This window comes from Phyllostomus discolor, chromosome 14 (assembly GCF_004126475.2).
Source record: "Phyllostomus discolor isolate MPI-MPIP mPhyDis1 chromosome 14, mPhyDis1.pri.v3, whole genome shotgun sequence".
NCBI lineage: Eukaryota > Metazoa > Chordata > Mammalia > Chiroptera > Phyllostomidae > Phyllostomus > Phyllostomus discolor.
This window is the reverse complement of record NC_040916.2, coordinates 3,396,393-3,414,043: the sequence shown is the minus strand read 5'-3', so window position 1 is coordinate 3,414,043 and position 17,651 is coordinate 3,396,393. Positions and strand designations below refer to the sequence as shown.

General features: G+C 37.2%; 1 protein-coding gene across 4 annotated transcripts in view; it reads right to left on the bottom strand.

Annotated features, from left to right (window-relative positions):
- Positions 1-412: 412 nt before the first annotated feature.
- The window catches only part of ZC3H11A (zinc finger CCCH-type containing 11A), a 44,179-nt gene continuing 26,940 nt past the window's right edge, over positions 413-17,651 (bottom strand). For 2 of the 4 annotated variants that reach the window (XM_028531041.2, XM_028531046.2), the window contains 9 exons: positions 17,331-17,393; positions 14,696-14,788; positions 13,933-14,001; positions 6,553-7,056; positions 6,131-6,210; positions 4,715-5,048; positions 4,043-4,209; positions 3,596-3,663; positions 413-3,166 (listed from right to left, as the gene is read on the bottom strand). In XM_028531041.2, coding sequence (XP_028386842.1) covers positions 2,908-3,166; positions 3,596-3,663; positions 4,043-4,209; positions 4,715-5,048; positions 6,131-6,210; positions 6,553-7,056; positions 13,933-14,001; positions 14,696-14,788; positions 17,331-17,393 — 1,637 coding nt within the window. In that variant the 3' untranslated portion in view covers positions 413-2,907. The remainder of the gene's footprint in view (positions 3,167-3,595; positions 3,664-4,042; positions 4,210-4,714; positions 5,049-6,130; positions 6,211-6,552; positions 7,057-13,932; positions 14,002-14,695; positions 14,789-17,330; positions 17,394-17,651) is intronic. The other 2 variants (XM_028531045.2, XM_028531047.2) reach the window with 1 other exon arrangement.

Sequence of the window (17,651 nt, the reverse complement as noted above, 5' to 3'; positions counted from 1 at the left end):
TAATGCAGTCAGATGTGTTGGTTGTGAAACTTGTATACATTTATCAAGCAGCTTCCAAAAATGAATTAAGAGCTCTGGAAAGTCTCAATGAATCGAACCCAACTGAACATAGGAATATACCCATACTTTGTTCCATCCAAACACTCTGCCACTACAGTGATGATAAAACTGCAGTGATCTTCAATGCAGTGTCAGATTTAGTATCAAAATGATTATGTAAAATAAAAGGAACATACTAAGTACTCAATACACTTAGTTACTTCTAAAGTGTTACTTATTAAACAGTTAGCAACTGGCAACCACAGTTCCTGTCGCTAAACTGATAACATTCAAAGTAATTATTTTTAAGGCTTTCAGAAATATTCCAGCAAAATGAAGGCACGATTTTAGAAAAGGATCATAAAACTTTGACCAACATAGAATAAGCTTTATTTCTGCAACTATAATTATTAAACATTGATTTTTATCTGATTTCAAAGATTGGTCAAGACAAAAATAAACTGTTCTGACCATATGAGAGAAGACCCACTGGAATTTGAGGTTAAGATCACAATTTTAGAAATCGTTTATCATGAGACAAATATACGGATTGCAAACTACTTTGAAATTTTGGGCTATGGCCAAATTCTGTAGTATTTGTGCCCCCTTCTTACTTTTAAAATGGAAAACCATCATCACTCAAAACTGAACAAACAATCTGTTTTGCTTTTTTGAAAAGTTGGTTCAACTTATTGGGACTACTGTTTGGGGGAAAAATGTGTTCTTGGTGGCTAACACACTTATACGTAATCCCCTAACAAAATATGGGCCACGCTAATGAAAAAACTGGACTTTCCTGAATTAAAACTTATATGCCTTCATGCTTGAAAATTCTACATTGTTGAATCTATCTATGATCACATGAAACTCACTCTCCTTTAAAAAATTTAATGGTACTGAGTTATAGTGATAATGGCTAAGTATCAGTGCCAGAAAAGAATCCTCACATTTAATCTTCACTCTTACCTAAAGCGTATGTGGCTAAAACTGAGCATATTTGTGAATAAATTTGGCAATATGTCCTGGTATAAGGTTTCTAAACCAAATAATACCTGTAAAATTGAAGCACTTAACACAAAAGGCCAACAACATTCTGAATGAGGCCTCTATTGAGGCAGATCCTAGGCTGAAGTGATTTACCACCACTTAACTCACGTCAAGGCTCTCCTATACCAGTTTTATTTAAAACACAAGTATTTCTTTGTGTAATGAATAGCAAATGGTTCAAATAATGCTGAACATGAATCATTGACTAATACAAGAACTTTAAATATGAAACAAAATTATTTTTTAAAAAGCAAAAGAATAAAGAGGTTATATACAAAAAGGACCTGGAATTGATGAGCTGATTCCAGAAATGAAACAAGTACAAAACCTGTGGTGAGACCAAACATTCCACCCCTGCTCTGGAGAAGGGTTACTATACAACACTCAGTCAGCTGAAGATGGACTGGTAGAGAGGTGTGTCTACACGTAAATTTCAAGTCATTTTTGCTTGTGCAGAATCATCCAAATCTTCCCAAGACTGAATGGGCAGTCCTGTGGCTTTCTTCCTTTTCCATATTCCCAACAAGACTACATGAAGTTCAACTCTTGATGAGCCGCTTACAACAGCAGTTCCTTAGGAGCCAACATGACAGGTGGGCCAGATTTCCCTATGAGAAACAAAACTGGCCACCTAGAGCAAAATATCAAAATGGACAAATCCTTCTTTCCTCTTCCTTCCAATTATGTATAATGTCTCCTTTTAAGACTATTAGCCCCATCATACTTGTTCCTTCATAGCCTAAACCTTGAGGTGATATGCAGGAGACCAACATCAGAAAAAAGAAAACTCAATTCAGAAATGAAGAAAACTGGATGGTATACAATACACCCCCAGAACATCTCAAAAAATCCATTCTATAGTACAATTCGTTGTACTGCTACAATCCATACATAAATATTGGCAGATTGAACGAGTTTTTTTCCCCTCAGATGATTAAAGGACACCAAATAAATACTGGGTAAGAGGAATTTGCTGAAGAGTTAGAAATATAAAATTAACCAATTTTTATTCCTGTGATAATTCAATGCTAGTAGGAGGCAAGTACTAGAGAAGGAACAAATTTCATACTAAAAAAAAAGAATTCATTTAATCATTATGTCACCATCTCTTATTAAAAATCCAGGGAATCCCAGAAATAGAAAATTAGTTTCAGAGGACCCCTGAGGCACTTTAAAGCCTTAAAAAATTACAGTAATAATAAATTAGCTATTGATCTTCAGAGGCTTACACAGCAGAAGAAACACAAAAATCAGGTCCAAAAAGAGCTGCTCAGCTCTAAAGCTTAGATGAATCTCCAAATACTTCTAAAAAGATGTATGATTTAATAAACTGAGTGAATTTTTTGTTGTTTAGTGGTAGTGTGAAATTTGGTCCTTATGGTAGCAGCTGTCTTCATCCTTTCCAAACTCAGGTAACATTAAGTACATTAAGACAATACATAAATGAAGTAATACAACAAAGGGGGAGAAAGCCTAAACTGACAAACACCTCAAGGAGTCACAAAGTTCTCTGGTACCCTTTCACTTGGATCTCCCTCTCAGTTTTTTTGTAGAGAGAGATAGAGAGATAAGACAGAATTTTTTCTTGAAGATGCTAAACAATGGCATCAAATGGACAGAATGATTATCAAGGGACTTTAAAATTCCGACTCCAAGGAATCTAGGACACATACAGGTAATTCAGAGGTATACTTCTGGTTTGGGGCAAATTCTACACTAAAGAAATGATCATCTTGGGTAAATGTATAATAGATGAAACTAAGTCCAATTTTTTGGTGAGTTTTTCTTTTTTTGTTTGTTTTAAATGTTCTATTACCACCTTCAGCTATCAATCATTTCTGATAGCTCAAGCAAAAGATCATCTTCATCCTTCCCAGGGTCCAGGTCGATCTCAGCTTCTAATTTGCCTCCTGAAATCTCCCATATTAATTTCTCAAAATCATCCTCCATAGAGAGTGGGGGCTTTCCTGTTGAGGCAGAGCTGAGTCGGCGAGTTTTCGTGGCCATTTGGGATGAGGAAGGGCCAGATACTTCTGGTGGAGAGGGATCTGAAGAGGACTGGACTGGAGGCAGGACAAGACTGTCAAGAAAAAAACCCCAGAAATATTAAAATCTGCCCTTTGTCAATGGCTGGCTGGACTACTTAGTCTCAGGAACACACAGAGTTAGCAGAGGTGCTTCTGAGGACACATAAAAGGCACTGTTTCACTAATTTGGGACACAGCATTTTCCTCCTTTTAAAGCAGAATTCAGACAGGTGTTCAAAACATTTTATAATACAGGCAAAATATAAACAATGCTGCTCTCTTTAGAGGACCTCTGAGGGTAGCTAAAGAGGACTCTCTTTAGAGCAGCAACCCTGAGCATCATGTTTTCTTGCAATTAATTTGAAATTCAGCAGATTTATTTAGATGTGTAAATACTTAGAATTATTTAGCAGTATTATTATGGAGAGCATAAACAGTTACAGTGGCCTAAAGTTTGACTTAAAAGAATTGCAAGGTATTACCTGTCTCTAGGTTTCTCTGTCTCAGGAATAGTGACTGATTTGTCCTCAGAGAGGAGTGGGACAACAGCCTACAAAAGTAAGAGAGTAGGGTAATTCAGTAGGAAAGTCAGGCTTTTTAATTTGAGCATATTTACTTTCTTTTGCCACCTTCTTAGAATCATGGCTATCATTCCTTAAACCTGGGAATCTATGAATAAATAGTCCCAAAGGTGAGTGTGCAAATAAGCAAAATATTTTAAGTACCTAAAAATTAGCTTCTAAAAACCCCATCCTGCCACAAATGTCTAACTGTAAACATAAAATACAACCTAAACAACTAAAATGCTTAGGAAATGGCAGGAAGTTATCACATATAGACATAGACAGAGAATCTAACAGAGTTAAATCTTCCCTGCTTTCCTACCACAGAGGTCAAAGCATCACTGAGAGTTAAGGGCTACTACTTACCATAGCTGCTTTCTTGGCTGGGCTTTCCTGCAGGTCACTGCTGGAGCTGAGTGGCTTCACAGCTGCGATGACAGCAGAGTGCATCTCCACTGCCTTGCGTTTGGGGGCCAATTTGGGGGAAGAGACAACTTTAACCACAGATGGCTTCACATTCACTTTGGGTTTAGCTACAAGGGGAAGACAATATTTGATTATTTTCTTTAGCTAAAAAAAAGCCTCTTTTACATGGAGAATAACTCAGAATATCAAAATTCCTTCACAGTACTAGATATACAAGTAATTAAAAACAAAACAAAACAAACAAAAAAAAACACACCCCAGACTGAAAATGATCCACAAGCAATCTGCACTGCACTGCATGTGGCCACAATGTATACATATACTCAAATAATTCCTTTAATGGCTCTTGAATCCACTACTGCTTCTTTTCCTTTTGTTTCTTTCAAAACCAGAGGAAAGGTGCAAGACAGAAAGCTTTTGACAAAGATTTTTAAATAGCCGAGAAAGAAACTCATCTAGTTTTTAAATAGAATTATAAGAACTATTACTACCTTTCACTTGTGTGAACAAGATACAAGATAAGCGAAACCCAACCCAATTGTGGCCAGGGAATTACTGCAACTTGGTAATTTTGAGATCTTCAAGCAAGACACACTAGAAAAAAACACTCACCTTTACCCCTTTTCTCCAAGGTCTGTGCTGCACATTTCACATTTAATACTGAGTCGCCAATCCCTGAGGTTTCTACCTCTGCCTTCTGGGATGACTTTGTGGGAAGCCGCTTTGTTAGGCAGCGTGTGATGCCTGGCACCGTAGTGAGCACTGGCTTCTCTGCTATCTGGGTGTTACAAGAAGAGTCTACATCTCTGCAAACAGATGTCAAAACAGATTTTTCCTTCTGTGAGTTTTCCTTCTCGGGCTGTTTCTGTATGTGCTTTTCTCTCATGGTCTCACATTTCCTGACTTGAATTTTAGTGATGCCAACTCCTGTTGTCTCAGTTGAAGCCTATGGATAAATTTAAATGACAGAATTAAAATCTAGTACCTTTAACAACCTATATGATAATTACTATTTGTAAGTTACAAGGTAAACATCTAAGTCAAACAATGTCTCACATTATCCAGAACACAGGCGCTTTTGCTCCTTGATATTAAATCGAAAACACCAATCTAAAGATGAAAGATTAAAGATGTGTGGGACAATAAAGACCCAGATTCCTTAGGACAATCATGACCCTAAGTCTAATAAGTCTTGCACAAAGATTTATTGTACAAAGATGTTCACTATCTCAGTAGGTAAAACAAAATCTAGAAGTCCAGAAGCAGACTGCATTTGTACAACAACACTATGTGGCCAAGACAAACATTCTGAAGAACTATTAATATGGTAAAGTTAAAGCAGGCTTCAAGATGGTACACTGTCAAGTTCTCAATTACATTCTGAACACGAGTCAAACATTAAAAAGTTCATATACATGTATGTATAAACAAAAGGCTTGAAGGAAATACATTAAAAATTTAATGGTGGTTACACATAGATTGAACTATATAGGGTTTCTCAATCTTTTAAAAATAAAAATTCCCAAGTTTTATACAATGAATTGGCATTACTGTCAAAGCCAGGAAAAAAGCTTAGTTTAAAAAATATGAACGATCTATAGGAACAAGTATAAAGGACACATGGACAAAAACTTGGGGGAGTGGAAACGGGAGGGAAGGGAGGGTTGGGTAGGTGGGCCGGGATGGGAGGGGAGTAAAAGAAAATTATACTTGAACAATTAAAATAAAATTTAAAAACTTTACTGAACACACTAAAAAAAGAAATTAACATTGAAAAAATATTAACGATCAATTAAAACAACTTTAAAAGGGCAGAGAAAAATGATGATATATACAGAAGTACAGAAAACTCCCATTAGAAACCCCCCACAGAAAATTACAAATGTAGTGAAAGACTCTTTATGTAATGTATCAGTGAGGTGTTAAATAGAAATTTATTGTAAGCTATAAGCAAAAAAGCGCATTTTACCATTTATTCAGCCTTAACTTGCCATGGACAAACTACAAAATGATCTTAAATAAACTCACCTCTTTAGCCTCTGTTCTAGTAACACTGCTCTGAAATGCAATGTCGCTTTCTTCTTGAAGTTTCTTTTCTTCTTTTGCAACTATATTCACATGAAACAGATTATTAGTTATTCCCTTCAGACTACAGCTTCCTGACAGATGAAGTCAAAACTTTTCTTAATAAAAGTAATGCTACGGTAGGACAAATAAAAGTGTAGATAAAGCCCATTGGTCCTCCTAAAGTTTCAAAACGTACATTAAAATAGCAGAGATCTACATAGTGCCGCTGTACAGAAACAGCTTAACTTCATTTAATCCATTGATTTTCACAGGTTATCTGAGTAAAGAAAACTTCTCACAGAACTCCTATGAATATCCTGTGGAACATGGCCCTTCGAAATATTTAGGGAAATGGCACTACAGACCATGCTCTTTCTTGTTACCTGATTTTTTGGTGATTCGGAGAAGCCGCCTAGCCCCTGGGGTGGCCTCAGGCTGAGACTGGGAGCTGGTGCTGCTCTCGGAGCTCTGCTGCACCCTCAGTGCCTTCTCTAGTTTAATTTCCTCCAGCGTCTTGATGTGTACCTCCTGCACAGACTTGGTTCTACCTGCAGGCTCCTCTGATTGTCCTTTGTTGGCAACTATCTGTGGCAAAACCACTGTTTTTTTAATTTCATTATCAGTCTTTAACTTGATGCAGGTTAGATCCTTTTTGCTTTTTTGTCTCTCTGCTTCCTGCTGCCGATGTTTCTTTTCAGCCAGAACCTCAGAGAAGGTTTTGATGCGGATAGTAGAAGAGCTTCTTGCTCCTGAAGTAGAATCATCAACTTTTGAAGGTCCTTCTGTCTTGAGTTTAGTCTGCAATTCTCCACGTTTTTGACTGGCTCTTTCAAGGAGAATTTCTTCTAATGTTTTCACATGGATCTCACCAACTTTAGTAACTCTCTCTGTTTTCAAGGAGGAAAAACAAGTCAATATACTTGATGTTCATCTCTTAATGACACATAGTCTCTCTATTCTTGGACCAGAAGAGAGTCCAACAGAGTGGTATCATTTAGGTAGGCATTTAAAATGATCGAAAGTACAATAGTTTCCATCTCAGATTTAGAATACTGCACACCTTAGGTATGGCCCTCAAGGAAACTCTCAGAGGCAAAAATTATTCATTTGAATTTCTATTCAGAAGCCCATTCTTGAGGAACCTGAAAGCCATTAACTACTTGGAGAAAGTTGTCATTATAAATCTTACAAATAAAATAGCAATAAATTCATTCTTCCATTCACTGATAGGTATAAACATGTGCTGGACCCTGCTTGAAATGTAATGGTAAGCAAAATACAATCTCTGGCCCCATTTAATTTAGTCTAATAGAGCAAAAACTAAGCAACGACAAAGTATGATGATGATGATAGCATTGATAAAGGAAATCTAATGCTATAAAGGAGCATGCAGCAAGTAAGAACACCAACTTCTGTCTAGGACTTGGTTGAGGGAAGCCTTTCAGAGGAAGTAATGTTTAAGTGATACTTAAAAGAAGTAAAACAGGTGACAAGACAGAAGAAAAATGGGGAAGGTCCAGAGACTGACATGCCACTGAAGAGCTATTTTTAGTGATACATTAATCATTCTTCATCTGTTCAAACTAAACAGCAAATTTCACACTTGACAGATATGCATGCCCTCCTTACTAAAGGATTAAATAAAGAAATAATGAAGTGACGTGAGAAAAAACAGAAACAATTTGGATATTACAAACACACGTTAAGTCACTGCATACAGCTTTTAATGAAAGATCAAAACCAAAAAATATACTTTTACAACCTTAAACACATCATGTTCTGAACCTTTGAATATACTGTTACTCCTATATGGAGTAGTCCCTATTGGTCTCATTTCTCTTGCTTCCTATTTAGTTTTAACTGAGTTCATCTAAGATCCTGGCAACTTATAAATCTAGTTTGCTTCACTGATCACACAGTACCATAACTGACCATATTTCCTACCACACTAGATACTTCATTAAAACAGTAACTGTATTTACTTATCTGCAATATTTTAGTACAGTACCTGTCACCTAGAAGCACTCAAACACTTATTAACTTATTTCCTTAGGGTTTTAAAATAAAAATTCTTCCATTTCAAAATGGTAGACTATCAAAATAACAACTCCAAGAAAGAACTATGAATGGTGACATCGCGCCCCTATTTCCCCACCCTACCAAAATTCCACCAAAATAATGAAGACATTAAAAGTAAAATAAATCCACAATAGCAATGGAAACCAAGGATACCACTGGCAGAGCCTAAATCTTGAGCAATTCCTGAGACAGAAAGCAGATATCTAAATTTACAGAAACACAGAAGAAGAACACACTGTAGAAGTTCTTCCCAGCAGAGCCATAAAACCCCTGCCAAACTAGCATGAAAAATAACAGTGGGTGGAAATTTGAGGATGGCCCCTACAGATCAGTTGGTCCAGTTATGACCTGGTCCTTAAGAAGAGAAGAATCTGCTGCTGGGGAAAGGAGCACATGATAAGGATGTTGGGGCTGGAGAGAAGTAGAGCATGAAAAATTCCAAGCTTTCACAGATGCCAGGCAGGAAAAGGAGGTGGAGGGGCTAAAAAGCAAAGCTAGAAAAGGAAAAAATTAGTTGCACTCTGAAAGAAAGTCTTTCTTACAGTGTAATTGTATGGGCTTCCAGCTTTCCACTCTACAAGCCACACAAACTGCCTTTTGGTATACCCTCTCCCTTCAGGCAGACATTTTAAGTCAGTTCTCCCAGCCAGAAGAGAGGACTACTTGGAAAAAAAGACCTTTAGAACCACAGAGGAAATCTAAGCCAGGTACTTACAATTATGAAAAGGAAACACTAAAAACGCACCAAAATAAACAAAAAGAAATGAAGAGGACAAAGTAATATATACACATATATTTTTTAAAAGATTCAGATTCGATACCCAGAGAAGCCTGAAATCAGTCTGTGAAAAAAGAGAAATAAGTGAACCAAAAAAAAAAAAAAAAAAGAGTTCTTGGAATATAAAACCACAGGCGCCAAAATAAATCCAACTGAAGGACTGAATAAATAAAAAAAAAGACCAGGTTGGTTGAAAATCAGCCATCCGGTACAGGGTTGGCAAACTAAGATAAAGTCCATGGGCCAAATCTGGATATAGTCTAAATTTTACAAATAAGAGCTTTACTGGAACAGCCACTTATTAATTTACATATTGCATATGGCTGCTTTCACACTACAACAGCAGAGTTCAATAGCTGTGACAGAGACTGTAGACTTCAAGGCCTAAATATTTACTATCTGACCCTTTAAAGAAAAGGTTTATCAATTCTTAATCTGAAAAATAAAGTCAAGCAAAGATCATAAAAGGTGAGGCAAAAAACCCAAATGGAGAGAAAATATGAAGGCAAGATTAAAAAACAGGTTGTGGAGCCTACATTAAAAAGCTCCAACATCTAGTAATTCCAGAACACAGAAACAATGGTGTCAGTTGGGTGTGCACAGGAGAAAAAATGGCGCTCACTCACAAGCTTCACTACTCAGTTTCTCCCTGTACCGCTCCAGTTCCCTCTAAGCTACCGCGCCTCCAACCAGCACCCAGGAGCAGTTGTGAGCATTTCATGAGGTAATATACACAAAGCTGCTTGACATCCACAGGAACTTGGGTCTGGTTCCCAATCACAATGTAAGCAGCTTGAGGCTTGCTCCCCTGGAAGAGCGAGATGTCCACGCCTGCCATGGTGCACAACTCAGGGGGTTCAATTCACATGTACATATGAATTGATGGTCTATGTTGAAACCCAGGCTACACTGTGATGGTCCTTTCCAGAACTATATAAACACTGGAATATTGGATAACTTGCTGCTATTCTTGTTGGTATGGTATGATTGATTGCAGGAGGGTGAGGAATAGGAGGAATTACATTATTACATTGGTTCTTAATTTTAGGCAAGATCAGGAACCTAGGTTTTAAGGTCCTTAAAAATTGCAAGGTAATTATCAAAGAATTTTCATTGCTATAAATAATGTCAACATTATTTTCAGAACATATATTTATAATATGCTGATATTAATTCTAACCAAGAATTTCTGTACAAATTCTCCTCTCAATAACGATGGTTGTCAACCTGGCTGGTATAGCTCAGTGGATTGAGCGTAGGCTGCAAACCAAAGGGTCACTGGTTCGATTCCCACTCAGGGCACATGCCTGGGTTGCAGGCCAGGCCCCCAATGGGGGTGCATAAGACGCAACCACACATTGATATTTCTCTCCCTCTTTCTCCTTCCCTTCCTATATAAAAATAAATAAAATAAAATAAAATAACTCAATTTAAAAAAGATATAAAAATAAAAATGGTTGTCAAAAAAAGAAAAAAGAAAAAAAGGACCTCTGAGGTATAGATAGATAGGCTTTGCTTCCTTGCACAACCAAAAGAACAACAAATTTAAAAACAAAAACAAGCAGAACTGCCTGAAAATCAAACTATGGAAGTCTGACAACCAAGCAATTTAAGAAGAAACATTCATCCACACTGGTAGGAGGTGTGGAAACAGGCAGCCAGGGCAGAGGATGCGGGACAAGGTGGCAGAACGGACTGGCAAGACAGCAGCTGACGGATGGGGCAGTCCCACATTTGTGTTCAGATAAGCCAGGAGGAACAACTGCGGGGTGAGACAGACCATACAACCCAGGGTTCTTGGTGGGGAAATAAAGCCTCAAAACCTCTGACTGTACAAATCTGTGGTGGTTGCGGTGGCTGCGGTGGCAGGAGAAACTCCTGGCCTCACAGGCGAGTTCACTGGAGAGACCCACAAGGTACACAAAATGTATGCAAAACCACCCACCAAGGATTAGTGCCAGAAGGGCCCAATTTGCTTGTGGGTAGAGGGGGAAGTGACTGAAAGCAGGCAAAAGCCGAGCATTGTACCATCTCTGACCACTCCCTCACACACAGCACCACAACACAATGATGTGGGTTGCCCTGCCCTGGTGAATGCCTGAGGCTCCACCCCCTACAGTATAACAGGTGCACTGAGACAAAGAAATATGGCTCAAATGAAAGAACAGATCAAAACTCCAGAAAAAGACAAAGTGACAAGGAGATAACCAACCTCACAGAAATGATTGAGTACAGAGGCAAAATAGAGGAAGTGAAGGCTATGAAAAGTGAAATAAAGGAAAACATACAGGGAACTAAAGAAAAGGGGAAGGAAACCGGGACTCAAATCAATGATTTGGACCAGAAAGAAAAAATAAACATTCAACTGGAACAGAATGAAGGAACCAGAACTCAAAAAAATGAAGAGACTTAGGAACCTCCAGGACAACTTTAAATGTTCCAACATGGGAATCATAGGGGTGCCAGAAGGAGAAGAGGAAGAGCAAGAAACTGAAAACTTATTTGAACAAATAATAAAGGAGAACTTCCCCATTCTGGCAAAGGAAATAGACTTCCAGGAAGTCCAGGAAGCTCAGCAAGTACCAAAGAAGTTGGACCCAAGGAGGAACACACCAAGGCACACCATAATTATATCACCCCCAAGATTAAAGAGAAGGAGAGAATCTTAAAAGACAGCAAGAAAAAAAGAGACAGTTACCTACAAAGGAGTTCCCATAAGGCTATCAGCTGATTTCTCAAAAGAAACCTTGCAGGCAAGAAGGGGCTGGAAAGAAGTATTCCAAGTTACAAAGGCAAGGACCTACATCCAAGATTACTCTATTCAGCAAAGCTATCACTTAGAATGGAAAGGCAGATAAAGTGCTTCCCAGATAAGGTCAAGTTAAAGGAGTTCATCATCACCAAGCCCTTAATATAGGAAATGTTAAAGGGATTATTTAAGAAAAGGAAGATCAAAAATATGAACAGTAAAATGACAGCAAATTCACAACTATCAACAACCAAACCTAAGAAAAACAACCACCAAGAACTAAGCAAACAATTAGAATAGGAACAGAATCACAAAAATGGAAAACATATGGAGGGTTATCAGTGGGGAGGTGCATGGGGATAATGGGGGAAAAGGTACAGGGAATAAGAAGCATAAATTGTAGGTACAAACTAGACAGAGGGAGGTTATGAATTGTATAGGAAAAGGAGAAGCCACAGAACTTGTATGTACAACCCATGGACATGAACTAAGGGTGAGGGATGCTGGTGGGAAGAAGGGTACTGGGTGGAGGGGGATAAAGGGGAGGAAAAAAATGGGACAACTATAATAGCATAATCAATAAAATACACTTAAAAAAAAGAGAAAGAACTGCACAAAGGGAAACAAGGCTGTTTACAAAGTATGTCTGACATCAGATTCCCTTTTTAGCATGCTGGGTAAAATCTTAATATCCAAATGAGATAAGGATAAAATGAAAAAAAGGACAGACTAATACCATTCATAAATATAGATATAAAAATTAAAGAGCATCAAATTGAATCCAGCAACATATAAAAAAAGCTAAATGTTCTAGTATCTGAACGTTCCATTTAATTATTCTTTAAATTGTACACATATATACACTTATGTAATTATAGTTTGCAATTTAAAAACATTAAAAATTAGGGCCCTGGCTGGCATAGCTCAGTGGATTGCGCGCGGGCTGGGAACCAAAGCGGCCCCCGTTCGATTCCCAGCCAGGGTACGTTCCTGGGTTGTAGGCCATAACCCCCAGCAACCGCACATTGCTGTTTCTCTCTCTCTCCCTCTCTATCTATCTATCTCTCTATCTCCCTCTCTAAAAATAAATAAATTTAAAAAATCTAAAAAAAAAAAAAATAAATAAAAATAAATAAAGAGAAGTAAGAGATTGAAACTCCAACACTTCAGTCTCAGGTTTATCTTTATTAAAAAAAAAACAAACAATAATTAGATAGGAACAATATGAAGAAAAAAATTAAAATTGGAATCATCTCATACATACGGACTTCTGAGAGTAAGTTTTTATTATAAGAAATTCTTATTTTACCCTGAAGAAAAAAGAAAAAAAAAAAAGAAAAAAAGGGGCAAAAGTGATGTATTCTTTCGTAACATTTCTTCATTCAATACAAGAGAAGTTTTCTCCATCACTGTTGTTTCAGAACATCACTGTTCATAACAGCAATTATTTTACTACATAACTACTTTAATCTAATTCCTTTTTTGTTGGATTCTTAGGTTGTTTCTAATTTCCTATTTTCAATGCAATGATGAAAAGTCATTATGCCACCTTCTTTTAAAAAAAGGTTTTATAGCTCTGGCTGGTGTAGCTCAGTGGACTGAGCGCGGGCTGCAAACCAAAGTGTCGCAAGTTCGATTCCCAGTCAGGGTACATGCTTGGGTTGCAGGCCATGACCCCCAGCAACCGCACATTGATGTTTCTCTCTCTCTCTATCTCCCTCCCTTTCCTCTCTAAAAATAAATAAATAAAATCTTAAAAAAAAAAAAAAGGTTTTATTTATTTTTAGAGAGAGGGGGAAGGGAAGGAGAAAGAGAGGGAGAGAAACATCAATGTGTGGTTGCCTCTTGCACGCCCTCAGCTGGGGACCTGGCCCACAACTGAGGCATGTGTCCTGACTGGGAACTGAACTGGTGACTCTTTGGTTCACAGGCCCACACTCAATCCACTGAGCCACACCAGCCACGGCTCATTATGCCATCTTTAAGAACAAAAAGAGAATTCATAACAGTGAGTAATCAATTACTTAAAGAAAGCCACACAAACACAAAAAACAGAAAACACAAGCTCTAACCTAACTCAACAGGTAAACAGGGGAAAAGGTAAAGATTTTATAGCAACAAAAAAGGTATCAGAAGCTAGTCTTGCGGTTTACCTACCTGCTGCCTCCTCACTGTTCACACCAGCTGACACACCTAATCGTTCCTTTAGAGACTTAGAAACTTGAGCTGTAAAACAAAACCCAAAAACCAAAAGTTGAACAGAGACTTTATGTAGGTCAAATATCTTTTTCAAAGGTCACAGATTAGGCTTATACTTATCTTCTAATGTGAATGCTTTTTAAAAAATGCCTTCAAGTCTTAAAACTTTCTTCTCTATGTGAATCATGAATTAATTCCCTAGAGCACTCTGTAGAGCTTTAGAGAAAGTGTCTTTAGGTTTGAAAAGCCAAGAACTACTTAATTTAGTAAAATAATTTTGTTAGCATACAGCCTCTAAAATCTTATTGGCATCAAAAGGTTTCTGCTTTTATTTGCTTTTGATCTAATAGATTCTAAATCTATTTGAAATATGCTCTTTAGTATGAAAGTCTTTAATTATAATTGGTAATAAAGGAGTAAGAAAATTTGGCTGCAAACTTTATGCTTCCACCATATACTTTTCCTCTCACAGAATTTATCACAATACATACAAGTATTTCTATCAGCCATTATGCTGTAAGCTCATGAAGACTGTGATAGTGTTTATTTTATACAATGGTATTTACGTAGAATCTAAAAGAGGAAGCACTTGAATGTTTATTGAATGAAGAATAAAATGTATACCAGAACAAAAACAGTAACAAACTATACCTGTTAACATAACAGTAGACAAGTATCAGGATCACACACACACAAACATAGTTTATTACAATAAAGGTACCTTTCTTTGGTGTTTTGTCAGTTTCTGAAGCATCGACTTTTTTCCCTAGCCTCTGTGCAAGGCTACGCTTTAATGGAGGATCACTGTCACCACCTACAAACAGAGGGAACTTAGTTTCAGAGTTCAAGTCAACCTTCAGCAAGGTTAAGTAGTACAAACAAAACCGGACAACATAAAGACAGGGGACCCAAAAAACCCCTGGAATTATCTTCTGGAGAGTGGGCCCTTAGTAGTACAGGCTTTCCCTGCTAGTGAGTGTTCTAGGAACCTACCTGTATCAGTGTGTCAGCAGGTGTTGCTGTAAAAGGCTGCAACTGGCCTAAGTGAATTTTTGGAAGACTCTTTCAGTGTGCTTGCTCATTTCATAATGGGTGATTTACGAGCATGCCTCCCCACAGTGCTGAATGTTTGGCAGTTTTTGACCAAAAAATGGCATGACCATCGTGCCCCACCCTCCCTATTCACCCAGTCTCATCCTGAGAGACTTTTCCTGTTTTCCTAGATAAAAAAAAGTCATCAAAAGGAAACATTTTACCCACGTGGAAGAGGTGAAACGAACAGAAGTACTAAAAGGCATCAAAATTGATGAGTTCAAAAACTGTTTTGAGCAGTGGGAAAAATGTCTCGATAGGTGCAGTGCATCAAATGGAGAGTGCTCTGAGGGTTACCAGAGTTTAAACATGTAAGAATAAGTACACAATTTTTTATAAATAAATTCCATTTTTTGGGTTCCTCCTAGTAGAATACTTCTGTAAGCTTTCTACATTTCTATGGTGTGTTTATTCACTAGCTTCTTTACAACTCAATGTCCCAAAAAGAAGAGGTAAAATAAGGGACAAAAAGTCAGAAGGCACAAATTAAAACTTACCAAATAACTGACTAAAATTACAAATGGAGGATTATAAATCCTGGTTAAGGTTGAAATTCCGAATTAGGAACATGAAAAAAAAAAAAAAAAAAAAAACCTTCACATACAAAAAAATTCTTAGCTGGCCATTTGCTGAATTCTATGTAAACGCGTAGTTTAATGCATCAGAAATGATTAGGAAGATGGCAAAAACCCCACAAAATTTAAAATTTTTCTGTGACACAAAGACTCAGAAGGCCAAAGAGCCCCTCTTCAATTCCAGGTAAGAAATCTAAGGTTATAAAAGCTTCTGTATATTAACCAAGGCACCAATTAGTGATGGAACTAAGATCTGAACAAAGTTTCCTAACTCCTGCTTTGTTATATCACATTGCTCAATATGAGTTGTTTACATGTCATGAGTTGTTTTTTTGGATTGCTTGACTGAAGGTATAATCATTGTAGAGTCCCATTAAAAACTTGACTCTAATTTATAATTTAATTTATAATTATGAAACCAAAATTCACAAAGTTTATATATATGCTAATATTAAAATAGCTTATTTCTGTGTTTTTTACCTAAAATTTCTTGAGGAATGAGAATGGTGTCTAAGAAAACCCAAAACAGACAGGATTTTGTATTTGCAAGTATATTTTAAAAGAATACGAAGGCCCTGGCTGGCGTAGCTCAGTGGATTGAGCATGGGCTGCGAACCAAAGCATCGCAGGTTCGATTCCCAGTCAGGGCACATGCCTGGGTTGCAGGCCATGGACCCCAGCAACCGCACATTGATGTTTCTCTCTCTTCCTCCCTCCCCTCTCTAAAAATAAATAAACAAAATCTTAAAAAAAAAAAAAAAAAAAAAAAGAGAATGAAGGATTCTCTGAAGTCAAAAGAGACTTTCAAAACAATTTTTTTAAAATTAATTTATTTATTTCAGAGAGAAGGGGAGGGAGGGAGAAGAAGAGGGAAACATTGATGCCTCTTGCACTCCACCAGCTAGGGACCTGGCCCACGACCTAGGCATGTGCCCTGACTAGGAAACAAACCAGCAACCTTTTGGTTTGCAGGCCAGCATTCAATCCACTCAGCCATACCAGCCAGGGCTTTTTTTTTCTTTTTTAAAGTAAATGGTATCTTTTGCTAGGTTATTTTTCTTTTTTCTCTTTCATTGATTCCAGAGAAAGAAGGAAGGGAGGAGAGAGAAACACTGATGTGAGAAACATCAAGCAGTTGCCTCTTGCACACTCCCCAAACCCGTAATACAAGTATGCGCCCTGCGTAGGAATCGAACCCGTGACTTTTTTGGTTTGCAGGATGATGCCAACCAACTGAACCACACCTACCAGGGTTCAAAAATAACTCTTTGAGACAGATGCACTAGAGTAGGTACACAACAATTCTGTAATATAGTAAATACTCCCCTAAATATAAACTAGCATTAATAAATTCAGAGACTGCATTTATATTAACTGGATACTGTTTTCCCTCCAAAAGCTCAAATTTCATTTTGTCCATAGAGATATTCTTTACTGTTTTTTAAACCTAGTACCTTCTAAGAAGTTGGCCATAATCAAATTAATTTGTAACACTATATATTTCTATGACTTCAATAAAAGGTATAACGCACACATGAAAAACTTTTAAATGTACTTCCAGCCAAGAATACATACAGGTGGACCACAAATCAATATGACAAGGCACTTATATAAAGAGAATAATATGAAGGTATCATATTAATGAACAAACAAGCAGAAAACAAAAGATATGCACAAAATGTATCTCACCTACTGAAATTTTTCTTTTCCCTAGTCTCTCGGTGAGACTCAATCTTACCAAGGGTTCTTCTCCTGAAATGACAAAAACAGAATTTCTCTACCATTACACAATTTTTCTGTATTCAGTAACTACTAATGGGTACAAAGTTATGTGTTTGTATTAACATTAGTTACCTAGTCTATTGAAAACCGGATCTATCTTAATGAAGACTATTACATTAAAAAATATATTAAATAATTTAAATAGCCAAATGCACAACCTAAACAGAAGTATTAGTATAGTTCTAATTATTAGGACTATACTAATATAGTATAATATAGTAGCCAAGT